At 45.3% G+C, this 13,086-nt stretch overlaps 1 protein-coding gene across 1 annotated transcript in view; it reads right to left on the reverse strand.

Moving 5' to 3' along the window:
• PKN1 (protein kinase N1) overlaps positions 1 to 10,868 on the reverse strand; it is a 106,211-nt gene extending 95,343 nt beyond the window's left edge. Inside the window, exon 1 of the mRNA XM_077327372.1 lies at positions 10,363 to 10,868. Within this exon, the coding sequence (XP_077183487.1) occupies positions 10,363 to 10,383 (21 nt within the window). The 5' untranslated portion in view covers positions 10,384 to 10,868. The remainder of the gene's footprint in view (positions 1 to 10,362) is intronic.
• Between the last annotated feature and the right edge of the window lie 2,218 nt (positions 10,869 to 13,086).

Consider the following 13,086-nt stretch of genomic DNA (forward strand, 5'->3'; position numbering starts at 1 on the left):
GGGCTAACTGGGAATACAGTCAAGCTCCAAGCCCTGTAGGCTGCCATCCGTAAATATTTGTATGGGGTCCAGGATGAGAGAGTTTTCCCTGTGACAGCTTGTCCTCGGACATCCACCATATTAAGCTGAGCTTGGTGTAGGAAGACAGTGTCACTGGGCAGTTTAGTTTCCTGGAGATCTTCTCCTAGAATGGTAGGAGAGTTAACTGAAGGCGGCAAGCATGGAATCAATCCCACTGTACCACATCTGAGTTCAAAATCAGCAAGCCCAAAAGACTGGGGAGCATTTGGCCTTGAAAACTACATGGCTTGGAGCACAGTTTTGGGAATCTTTGCTTGGGAAAGGAATAGATACAGCCTGGTGGTATCTAGCATCACCCCGAGATGTTCCAGTCTTGTGCAGGAACTAGGGAGCTTTTGTCCCTTTTGATGATAAAGTTGAATGATTCAAAGGCTGGATGACTCTTTGGATTGAGAGGATAGACTTTTGATAGGAAGGGGCCCGAATGAGCAGGTCATCAAGTTATGGATGGATATGTATCCTCCCTCCTCTGACACAGAAGAACAATCATATTCACCAATATCTTTGAGAAGACCCTTGGGGCTATGGATAGGCCAAAGGGAAGGGCCCTCTATTGGAAAGTGAAGATCCCCAAAGCAAAAATGCAAGCAATGCCTGTGCCGCAGAAAATTAGGTATATATAGGTATGCCTCCTGTAGATCTAATGAAGTGAGAAACTCTACAATGGACCTCAAGATTTCTATCCAGAAACACTTGAGTGAAATGTACCTTTTGACATGCTGGAGGTCTAAAATGGCCCTCCAATCTGTGTTCCTCTTTGGAACCATGAAAAACAAAGAATCCCCTTGCCGTGTTCCGATGGGGGGACTGGTTCTATGGCCCTTATCTCCAACAAGTGTTTTATCGCTTCCAGTGCAATTTGTTCCTTGGAAGAGTTTTTGGGGACTGAGGAGTGAAAGAATCTGTCTGGAGGAACCCTGAGAAATTCTATCTTATAACCCAGTATCACTATTCCTTTGGCCCAAGCGTTGATGTTTGAATGGGATCAGGCCTCCTTGAAGGAAGCGAGCCATCCCCCTACTGGGATGCACTGCAAGTCACGTCTTGGGGGATTTGGCATCTGTGCCATTACAAATGGATTTGCTTTGTCTGAATCTATATGCTGAATACAATGCCACTTTGCAGTAATTTTGTCTGGAGGACCCCCTGAGGTCTGGAGGACCCCCTCACTTGCCTTCCAACCTAAACCTGGGATATGACTGATTGGGCTGAAAGGCAAACAGAAAGGGTCTGTGGTCTCTGCACAGGTGCCAACGCATAGCTTTATTTTTGTCCCTAGTCTCAACCAGAATGTGTTCTAAAGAGGGGGGTCATCAACCCCCGGTCCCCGACCCGATGCCAGGCCACAAAGGCCATGGTACCAGGCCACCGGCAGCCGCGCCTGCCTCCCCCCGCCCACACCGAGAAGGAAGGGAAGAGGCGGGCGCAGCCGCCGGCACACCGGTGACTCAAACGTGCATGCGTGCAGTTGCCGCACATGTGCATGCATGTGCGTTAGCACCACCTGGTGGCGAAAACACGCATGTGCGGCAACTGCGTGTGCGCGTTTTCGAAGCACCCAGGCCGTCGGCTCTCCCCTCACCCCGGAGGCGGTCCCTGACCTCAGAAAGGTTGGGGACCGCTATTCTAAAGGATCCCCAAACAGTTTGTCTCCCTGGAAAGGATATGCGGTGACTATTGTTTTTGATCTAGTATCTGCCTGCCTGGCCTTAAATCAAAGCAGGCCACAGTGGTGGAGGCCATAGCTCTGGCCACAAACACTACCGCATCCAGGAAAGCATCTGCATTGAAGGCTGAGGCTTTTAGGACCCTGTTAGCACCCTCTACGATTCAGGTTCTGAAATGAGTGTCAAGAGTTTTCTACACCAGGCCAGTGCAGTCCTGGCCACTACTGAAGCTGTGTTAAAAGCCTTGATTAACATTGCTATGGCTTCAACTGCTTTGCATTATGCTGTTTCTGACTTTACAATCCAAGATATCCCTGAGGTATCCTTCACTGTCTTCAGAAACAAGTCCAGACGACTGTAAAGCTGCATCTGGACCATCAACCACAAGGACTTGAATACATCATCTTAATGAAAGAAGGAAATTGCTTTGTCATAAGCTGTTTTTTCCCATTCTACCCTGATTTTTCACTCAAAAGATTCAGGCATAAGGAAGTTAGTTTGTGTAATTTCCAGTTTTGGAAAGAAATCTCCACTGCCCTTAGGGCCATAATATTTAGGGGTCTCTGTAGAAGATTCAGGAGGAGTGGACTATTTTAAGTCTAAAACAGAGAAGCATTTGGCTAACAAAAATTGAAAGTCATCAGAATTAAAGAAGTGTTCCATTTGCTGAGCCACTTGAATTGGTTCCATTGCCTCTTCATCAGAAATAAACTCTCTTTCCTCTCTATCTCTGGACTCCATATCCTCATCAGAGGAATCTAGATGTCGGATGATACAGTGCCCACTTTTGTGGGCCACCTACTCTGGTGAGAATTAGCAGGCTCATCTCCCTTTTCCCTCTGGTACCTGAAGGGAGTTGGTATGACCTGGGAACAAAAACTATCAATCTCAGCCCTTACTGAGTTTTGCATGAATAGAAAAAATTCAGTAGGCAAATTAAAATGGTCTGAAGTCGTTGAAGACTGCAGTGGCTCTTGCCACATTCCCAAATGTGCCCCTTCTGAACCACTACTGGCCACTGCCACTGGAATGCCCCTGGGTACTCCTGGCCCCATGGGGACAATCAGCATCCTTTGTTCCTCATTGGGGGAAAACCTGTTGGATTGCTTTGCAATCGGGAGCACTTAAATCAGCCACTGCCTCTAAATCCGGGGAAGACTTTGCACTCTTTCCCTCACTGCCCACAGAGGCAGCAAACTAGTGGGGGGAGGAGAAGAGGAGGCTGAAGGCCAGAAAACAGATTTAAGTAAGTAGGGAGTAGATAGAATGAGTAAGAACAGATTAGAAAAAATTCTTAAGAGTCAAGAGATGCCTAGTCTAACTGCTCTCCCTCAAGGCAGGAAGAAGATTGAAGATGGAGGGTGCTTCCCATCAGAAGACAGGAAGTTGAAGAGGTGGGAAACAACCACCAAGATGTCTTCCTGACTCAGAGGGAGAAAAATTTATAGTCATAGTTTAGTGTAAGCTTATTGATACAACATAGGAACTATATGGTTTGCATGTCACAAAAGGACACACAGTTCATCTAGTGCCTGAAACTCAGAACCAAGTAAGCAGGTGTTGGAAGATAATTCCAAATGTAAGGTCTCACAACAAAGAAGGCCCTGTCCATAGTAATAATCTATTTTATCTTTAAGAATAGCTTAAAGAGTTTGTGATTTTTACAGAGTGGAATGCAGCACTTCAAATTGAGTCTTCTTATATAAGGAATTCCAACCATACTATCCAACTTAAATGTGAAATCAGAAACTATTCCAGTTTTAGGTACAATGTCTAAAAAAAAGTGAGCGTGATTCAATTAGTATCAAAGGACAGAGGATTTGTGTATGCACATGACAGAGAATATTCACACGCCCATGCCTAAGCCAGCCAAGAGTAGAGCCAGAATCTAGTACCAATGACCCTTACAGTCCCTGAGTAATTCTGCCTCTTCTGCACAGCATCCTCATTTTGGTTTTTCATTTGTGAAGATGTAAATTCAGAGATCCCTGTGTACCCTGGAAACCACCCACACATCAGCCAGCACAGAGTAACTACATTGTAACACTCTCAGTTTTGTGACCCTCACCTGACTCTTCCTTTATTGGGGAGTAATCTGATTCAGGTGGGTAGCCATGTTGGTTATTCCATCAAGCAAGTTGGACATCTCTCATAAAAGATGGTACTTCTAAAGAAAATATCTGCTGAATATAATTTCTACCTATGGATGTTTGCTTCAGTGGCACATGCAGTAAAACAAGAAGGCTACAGTTTTTACTGGCATAGCCCCAGCATTAAAAAGACATAAAATCATGAAGCGCTCTGAAAGCTGATATATTCAGCTCCATTTCAGACTTGAACTCACCCAGAGACTTTATGAAAGCCACTATATTCTCAGCCTCCTATATGCATTGGGGATGATAATATAACAGTATACCTTTCAGGGTTGCTGAAATAAATAAATCATATAGGTTATAAAGGTAAAGGTATCCCCAGTGCAAGCACCGGGTCATGCCTGACCCTTGGGGTGACGCCCTCTAGCGTTTTCATGGCAGACTCAATACGGGGTGGTTTGCCAGTGCCTCCCCCAGTCATTACCGTTTATCCCCCAGCAAGCTGGGTACTCATTTTACCGACCTCGGACGGATGGAAGGCTGAGTCAACCTTGAGCCGGCTGCTGTGATTGAACTCCCAGCCTCATGGGCAGACAGCGTCAGACAGCATTTCTGCTGCCTTGCCACTCTGCGCCACAAGAGGCTCATAAAAATAGCACTTTATAAATAAGGAGTCAGCAACCTTTTATAATTAAAGAGCCATACTGTGAATCTTCAGACCCAAAGATCAATAAAGCATCAGGATAACAAAACCAATTTTCCAAAAAAGAAAACTTACACAAAGTGAGATTACTGGTAATTGACAAGATTGATATTCCAAGTTTCTGCACCCCAAAGGCTGGTTGCTGCAAGTGTTTTACTATGAAGTGGCACACATGAGGCCTCACAATAGGCAATGAATATACAAGAGGCATCCTGTACAATTATTTTAGTGGACTGGCATAAGTCTCCATATGGTTTGCACTTGGATTATTGGCAACAGCTCACCTCTACCATACTGTAAAGCAGCACCAAGAAGCCCTTTAGTTGCATGAAAATCTTTGCCTGTCATCTTTTACATACCCTGGTTATTCTCACATCCCAACAACTTCCTCCCTTCCTCCAATATACTCTAACTTGATTTCACATTTAAAAATACATAAATATTAACTAAAAATAGATGTTTCACATGCAACTACATCTGCCAGAATCCCTGAATTTTAGGATAAAACTCCATGTTTCTTCCATCAGGTTGAGAGAAAATGATTGGAATAGGTCTTCCCTTCATGAGTTCTAAAGCCCTCTTTCATTTGCTACTTACTGCACACACCTTTAGGCTTACACATGGCCCACAGATATTCAAACAATGCACACAATATCTCCTCTGATATGTGTAATGATATAAAAGACAGGAAAATGTTTTTCCCTCTACAATTTCATAAATAAGGCATATTACAAAAATTAGTTCACACTCCCTGATGTATGTTCATTTATAACATTTCCCCACCACTACTACCATGATGCTTGGGCTCTGGTTCAAATTATACACTAATAGGCAGCATCATATTCCTTTTTTTTTTTTAAGGACAAATGTTAGGGAAAATGAAAACCCATATTAGCAATTCCTGGTTTGTTTCTTTATCTTCTCATACTCTCTTCAGTAGGGCTTTAAGAACACTCAATGTAACTCATACCCTATTAAATTAATCCAGATCACACCCCCATATGCACACTGGCAGTAACAAAATTGTACTAGTAGGTCAAACCTAGTGCCTTTGAAGTGTTACATGTTTTAGCCATTGGCACCTTTAAGACCAACAAAGTTTTATTCAAATTATAAACTTTCATGTTCTCATACACTCCTTCAGATACAATGAAATATTGCCTCCATGCTTGAGTGGAGACAGGAGTGTAATGGCAGGCTCTGTTAATTATTCTCAGCATTCCACAATTAAGGATATCTGTCCATCGAGCTCCAATTTTGACACAGAATAGAATCATAGGGTTGGAAGGGGCCATACAGGCCATTAGCCCAACCTTCTGCTCAAGGCAGGATCTTCTTTCTTCTTTTGTTCTTTAGCTGGCCATTGGTAGAGCAGCTTGTCCTCTCAGTCGCTGCTGTAGGTGCCGCTGGAGTTTTTGCTTGTTCATATGTTTCTACTCTTGGTGACTGATGGCAGTAGTTTTGGCCATATGGATAGTCAATTGCTGGGTTCTAAGGTCTTTCCTCAATGTGTTTAAGCCATGTTTTCTTTGACACCGCTCGCTGGATCTTCCATTCAGTTGGTCATTCTCACCAGAAGAGTTTATGAGGCAGTCATTCTGCAGACATGGTCAAACCACTGCAGTCTGTGCTTTTGGATGAGTTCTTTAATTTGCAACTGATTCTCAAATGTTGTCCAAATTGTCTCATTTTGATTATGATCACATAGAGAGACATTCAGAAACTGCCGTAGGCATCACATTTGGAACATCTCGAATTTATGTTAGGTTTTAGTAAAGTCAAACAGGAATGATACAAATAAATCATCATCAGTTTATAATAATACAACATTATTATGGAACAGTAACACTGGGCTCATGGGAAGTGGTGGTTCAGGTCAACTTCAACCAAATGCCTGGCGGAAGAGCTCCCTTTGGCAGGCCCTGTGGAACTGCAGGGAGAATTGGCAGGATTTGTGTCTGGAAGAGATGAACTTTAGTCTTGAGAAAAATATTTGTCTCCTTCCAGAGGCACCATTTGAGTATGGCAATCCTATTGTGGGCTTGGCCAATCCTGTTATGGGCTTCAGTGGTAGATTACACTTTCTTTTCTTACACCAATGAGACAAAATATTTAATTTCTTTGACTTGCTCAATTTGGGCAGGATCAGCCTAAAGCATCCAGGATTTGTATCTGTCCACCTGCTGCTTGAAGAATGCCAGTCAGGAGGAGCTTACCACCTCCTTAGGCAGTTGAATCCACTGCTGAACTACTCTGATTGTGAAAAGAAAAAATTCTTGATATCTAGCCAATATAATTCTCCACGTAGTTATAATCCATTACTGCAGGTTCCACCCTCTGCTGCCAAAAGGAATGTTTCCCTGTCCTCCTCTAAGCCTTTCAAATACTTAAAAGACAGCAATCATGTCCCCTCTCAGCCTCCTCTTTTCCAGGCTGAACATTCCCAAATCCCTCAACCCATCTTCATAGGGCTTGGTCCCCAGGCCCCAGATCATCCTTGTCACTCTCCTCTGCACCTTCTCAATTTTGTCCAGGTCCTTTTAAAAGTGAGGCCTCTCGAACTGCACACAGTTTATTTCCTTTACTATGTCCCCCCCCCCAGCAAAGAATTAAACTCAAAGAAATAGTAGCTTGTTATTCTTGCTTGGTCCTTGAATCTGTTAAACATCTGTTGTGTGCTAATTTCCTGCTCACCCTTTACTTATATGTATGGGGTAATTGCCAATTCATTGTATCTGATGATGTAGTGTGTGTGCACACAAAAGCTTGAATAAAACTCTGCCAGTCTTACAGGTGCCACTGGACTCAAGCTTTATTCTGCTGATTCAGACAAAAATGGTGACCCCCTCTCCCCAAATGTATTTAGCTATATTCTTAGTTTCACTCACATGATGGCCTCATAGCCAGCAGAACTTCCTTAAGTGAGCAAAATGAGAAAAGCCAGTATAAGCACTTGCAAGTTCCAAATCCTTAAATAGTTCCTTAAGGCTTGCAGTTTCTCCCTGCTGTTCGATTTTTACCTCTGCTTATATGATCAATGTGTTAGTTTCAGTGACATCATTTACAATTTTATCAGTTTCACTTTCAACTTCCTGTAGATCCTATGCATGCTTGCTCCACAGAGTTTAAATAAGATTTACAACACAATCCAGAGCATTCTTCTCAGAAAGAAACTCAATTTTAATGAGGCTTACTCCCTCTTAAGTGTGCATTGTATTGTCCTTAGCCCTACCTATTACATATTACAGCTCACTGCCTTCAAACATCTTAAGCGTGTCTCTTACCCTAAGTTTCCTAAATAAAATTCCAAATTCTCAAACCCCAAATCCTTAATCTCTCTTTCTAAAATTGAGATATGTAACTGAAGCATGCACTATAAAAACCAGAAAATCTGTGGAAGAGTTGACAGTTGAAGCCAAAAGTTAGGCAAAGTTCTCGATTGTGATGCTTTACAATAAAAATGTGCTTACAGGATGTTACAGAAAGCTAGCAGTGGGCATTCCCACTACATGATTATTACACATCCCTAGTGCTGCAATTAAAAACAATGTGGCAAGGATAAAGTCCATCTAATATTGAGAATTGTAAGTTTGCATTAAAAGAATCTGTAACAGCATGAGATAAAAACAATTACAAATTTGGATGACATGGTGCAAGATGGAAATCTAAGTTCACTCTCAGGGCTTATTGACATTCAGTATTATCTTGACAATTTTTTTAAAAATGGAAAAGCAAACCAAGTGCTGCACTTGCAAGATTACGATGTAAAGGCCAGAGCAAAGGTGCTTAACCGTACCCTCCACCGCCCCCCCCCAGAAAATAATTAAGCACCCCCCACACACACACACACACTGTTCTCTACGCCCAACTGCAGCATCCCATGGCCACTTTTCTTTGAGAAAGGTATACACATATTCTTACAGGGGGTGCTAATTTTTAAGGAACTTCCATGTCAAGGTGAGCCCTTTTTTTGCTCTGTCTCCTCATGCCTGCCATCTGCAAGAACCCACTCTGCAGCTTAATATCACCAACGTTTGTTCTTTATTTTAGACCTACAAGCAGTACAAAATACGTCAGGGTAAAAACTTAATCTGATCTTTCTGTCTCATTGGCTCAACGTACTCTGTTGACGGTGTAAGGTAAAGAGCTGACAGTAATGGATTTGATTATCTTTAATAACTTAAACGTTGCTAGTTGCTTGGGCAAGGAAGAATGGTTTTAAAGCACCCATTTTTAGCTGGCAATAATAATTTAAACAAGCAAGCAACTGAGTATACACATTTCTTATGGTGCAATTGGCTTAGAGGGAAGAGTTGGCAAATACCCTCTACTTCAAGAGCATTCAATGTCCCAAGTAAATTCTCTATCCCCATTTCCAGCAACCATCTTCTATAATATTACTGGCAACAAGTACCAATACACAGACCATCCCTTTGAAGTCTATGGCAGGCCTGGTTCCAAGGGCTGAACACAGGGCAGCTGTGCCTAACGGATGCTTGCCTAACAAATGAATTTTCCCTAAGGAAGTCCTCCTTCCCACAGAGCTCTACTGCAAGCCTCTTATTAAAAGTCTCAATTCAGTGTTTCTTTATGATTGTAAAGCTCTCATCTCAAGAGGACTCCCTTGAGTTCACATATGATACAAACAACGTATTCAAATAGATGGTGGTAATAGAGAAGCAAACTGGCACGAAGACTGATAATCATGAATGGGAATACCCAGGAAAATCTTTGGCATCCAACTAGCTAGCAAAGATCTTCTGACCCCCAAGTTTGCAAGTCATTAGGGCCCTTGAAGCGGAAAGAGGAAAACAATATGTAAAGCACCCACGCAGGCAAAAAGAGAGAGGAACTACTTTCTGCTCTGCGTTCACATATAGCCACCAGAGTTCGTGTCTGTTCTTACTCATTGGCTGCTGCTGGAGCCACCTTGTCAAAGAGGAACTGAGAAGAGCAGATGAAGCTCCTCATTCTGATGTGCTAACCATACACAGCCTGACAAGAAATATGCTTACTAAGAAAGCATATTTGCCAGTACATCAAAAAAGAAAAGGAAAACTAGGCAGCATGCTTATTTAAGAGGTGGCTTCATGTGGGTAGATCCATCCATCTGCAGTAGCAAAGCAAGGTTAGAATCCAGGACAGTCTTTAAGTCCAACAAGCCTTCCAGGGTATTACAAGATTTGAAAAGCAAAGCTCCCCAGAAATCTTGTCGGTCTTGAAGGCACAACTGGACTTGACGCTTGCTCATCTAAGAGATGGTCTACTTGCTAGAGACCCTGTGCTTCTTAAACTGGGAAGTGATGGAGTACACAAGCCTGGACCAGCAGTCGGCAGTCAGAGACAGTTTGGGTGGCTTAAATTTCCACCCAGATTAAAAGAAGCCAAAGAAAAACCCACCGTTGTCCATACACACAGGGCACTTCCTTACCCGTACACGGTCAACCAGTCCACCAACCACGTGACAAACCAAGTCTTATTCCTCTACCCCCCCCCCCCACCACAAAACTGTGGGACGCTCGAGCTCGGCTATTCAGCGTGGGGCTGGGCTTTCGGCATACAAGGCCCGTCGCTCCCCTTCGGACCAAGGATCGGCCGTCGCTGCACGGCACAGCTGCAAAGCGGAGGAGCCTGCCTTCAACGCCCGACCGGCCGCAGGCGAGCCGCCAGACGCGGGAAGCGCTCCCACAACGCCCCAGCCCTCCCCCGGGCCAAGTCCCCCCAACGGGGTGAGAAGGGCCGCCCCGCCTGGATGGGCGTGACAATCAACCCCTCCGCGAGACATCGCAATTCCGTTGGGACCCGGCTCGGTTCTTACCTGCAGGGAATCGTTGGCCATTTTTGCTCCTCGCTTCCCGCCAAGCCTCAGCTGGCTTCGTCCCCTTCGCGCTCCTCCCGGGGAAGCTGCTGCTGCTGCTGCTCCTGCTGCTCCCCAGGGCTGCCCTTACAGTAACCGCCGACTGGCCATCCTCCTCCTCCTCCGCCCGCTCCTCCTCCGGGTTCGTGGGGCTTGTTAGGGAGCCGTCGAGCCCCGCAAGGGGGCGGCCCGCCCAGGAACAAGCCGCGAGCGGCTGCAGGAAGAGTTGGGATGGGAGGGCTCTGGTCTGCCCGCCTTTGCTGCTGCCGCCGCCGCCGCCGCCGCCGCTGCTGCTGCAGGTCCTCCTCGCGCCACTGGGGCCCGCCGATCGGCTCCGTCCGAGCGCCTCGCGCAGCTGGAGGCAGAATTTTTTATTTCATTTTTTTCCTTGCCGCTCTTATTGTTGTTGCGGCGGCGGCCGCGCTGGCTGGCTGCTGGCTGGCTGGCTCCCTCCCTCCCAGCGAACAACTTGCCGGGCTGGTCACGTGAGGGAGGGAGGGAGGGAGGGAGGGAGGGAGGGGGGAATCTCGCCGCAGCCAGCTCTTGGGGAAGGGGAGGATGCTGGCCGAGGCCAGAGATTGCGGGGGTTGCTTGCAGCTGCTGCAGCCCTCCCCGGGTCTTCTCCTTTCCGGAGAAGATTAAAAAAGGATTAGGGGGGGGGGCGTTGAAGGAAGCTGCCAGTCCCGCCACCCCCACTCCCCAAGTGCCTCTCAGAAGCCCGAACAATGGCTCGCTGGAGGCAAGAGGACACACAGGGCCCATTTGAGCACCGCCATTGGGGAGGCAGGGGTGGCTTTGTCGGATGCTTCCCGCCCTGAAAAACTGAAACCACTGTTCCGCTTGCCCCTCAACACAATGTTGCCCCTGCAGTTGCTAGTGGCAGGCTTATCGCTGACCCTCTCCAGATGGCTCCTCCTTTGCTGTGGACTTCACAGGGCCACTGCTGGTTTTGACTTCCATTGCAGACTGCTGCTGGCTTGCACTATCTATTCATCCTATTGAATGGGGAGGAAGGCGCTTGCTTGCCGGAGAGGCCCAGGCATACATGAAAGCTTCTGGGAAATGAGGGCCGTTTTCAGATCCTGTGTAAGACATACACAAGTACAATTTCAATTGGTAATGGCCAGTGATGGCATGGTACTTTGTCGCCTCTGGACTCCAGCTCTCTCCTCGCACTCTGAAATGGCACAAACTGGATGCATTCTTTTTCATCTGGACATTAAAAAGAATTGCCTGAGATGCTCCAGTCTTCTCTCATGCATAGAAGCGTGCCTGGCAACATAGGCACAGGATTTGCAGGCATCGACTGTCACCAGGACTGGTTCAATATTTCCTGCTGCAGCAAGCACCTTCTGCGTTCCAAGCTCTCCAGACCTGCTGGAAATTAGCATCTTCCTGGAGGACAAGAAATCCCAAAGGCAGAGGCAGTTCAATTAACCTCAACCCAATAGTATCACTATTACACTAACAAGCAAGTCTATTTATTTCCTAAGACATATATCATTAAAGAAGCATCATTTCAGAGGAAGTGTAATATAATTCCAAATTCAAGTGTAATGTTTACAATTCACAACCTAGTCTGAAGATTAATTTTTTCCAATAATACTTTGGGCTTTGGTTGGATTTAATTAATTTAATTAAGGTGACCAGATTGTCCCACTTTTGGAGGAACATCTTGGTACCGAGCAAATTGTACTCATGTTGAAATTAAAAATATATATATTACAATACTATTTTTGCGTTCTATGAAAATTTTTGTTGGTCCATATAGACCAAATTTTTAATCAAGACCTGCCCCCCCCCCCGGTCAATGGTATCCCGCTTTACCAATGTGAACATCTGGTCACCTTAATTTAATACAGGCCTTCACAGCAACCATTTCATCCTTGTTCTGAACCCCAAACCCCTCATATAGCCAGTTTTTATGCCCACTATCACTTCTGCCTCCCCCAGGTGACACCATTCCTTGTTCTCTCTTGAAAGCATGGAACAGTGCACAGTCTAGATCCTTCTCACAACTGGCTTTGCTACCTGCAATCCAGGTTGAAATCATTTCTCTTAATGACCATGCTTGTAAGTAGTCTTTTCACAGAGCAGAGGCTGGACTGAGGGGAAACTTGTTTGTGCTACAGACAGTGTGTACAGTTCCCACAGTTAATTTATATATTCACTAGGGGCAAAGCCCGTTGTATCCAAGAATACAACAGGCGCTAGAGCTTGGCAGTGGGAAGAGGAAGGGGAGGAGTTGTCCAGTCTGTAAGGGCATGGGGTTGAATGTGTGTGCTGTGTGGGAGGTTGTGGTGGCATGGTGGCAAATGAGGGCAAATGAGGGCATGGGTGTGGAGATATGGGTGTCAAGAACCTGTTCATTGAGAATGTTCATCGAGTGTGGGAGAGGACTGACCTTTGGGAATTGTGGCATAGTGGTTACAGATGAGCTTTCCAGAGCCATGTCCTCAGATATGTGAAGGGAAAATCAGACTGGAGACTCTTCTTAGGGGAAGATTACATGGCAACCAATTCCTCCCAGTTCTGCATTATTTCCCTTCTTGTGTGAATTAGGCCACATTCACTGAAATGCTTTTCTGCCCTAATACACATGGGGTAGTCACAGTACACAGGTGTCCACCCTGTTCCTTCTTTTCCATTTTTTCACTGTTGATAAAATGTTATGTGCCCACATGC

The sequence above is a fragment of the Paroedura picta genome, chromosome 3 (genome assembly GCF_049243985.1).
Source record: "Paroedura picta isolate Pp20150507F chromosome 3, Ppicta_v3.0, whole genome shotgun sequence".
Classification (NCBI taxonomy): Eukaryota; Metazoa; Chordata; class Lepidosauria; order Squamata; family Gekkonidae; genus Paroedura; species Paroedura picta.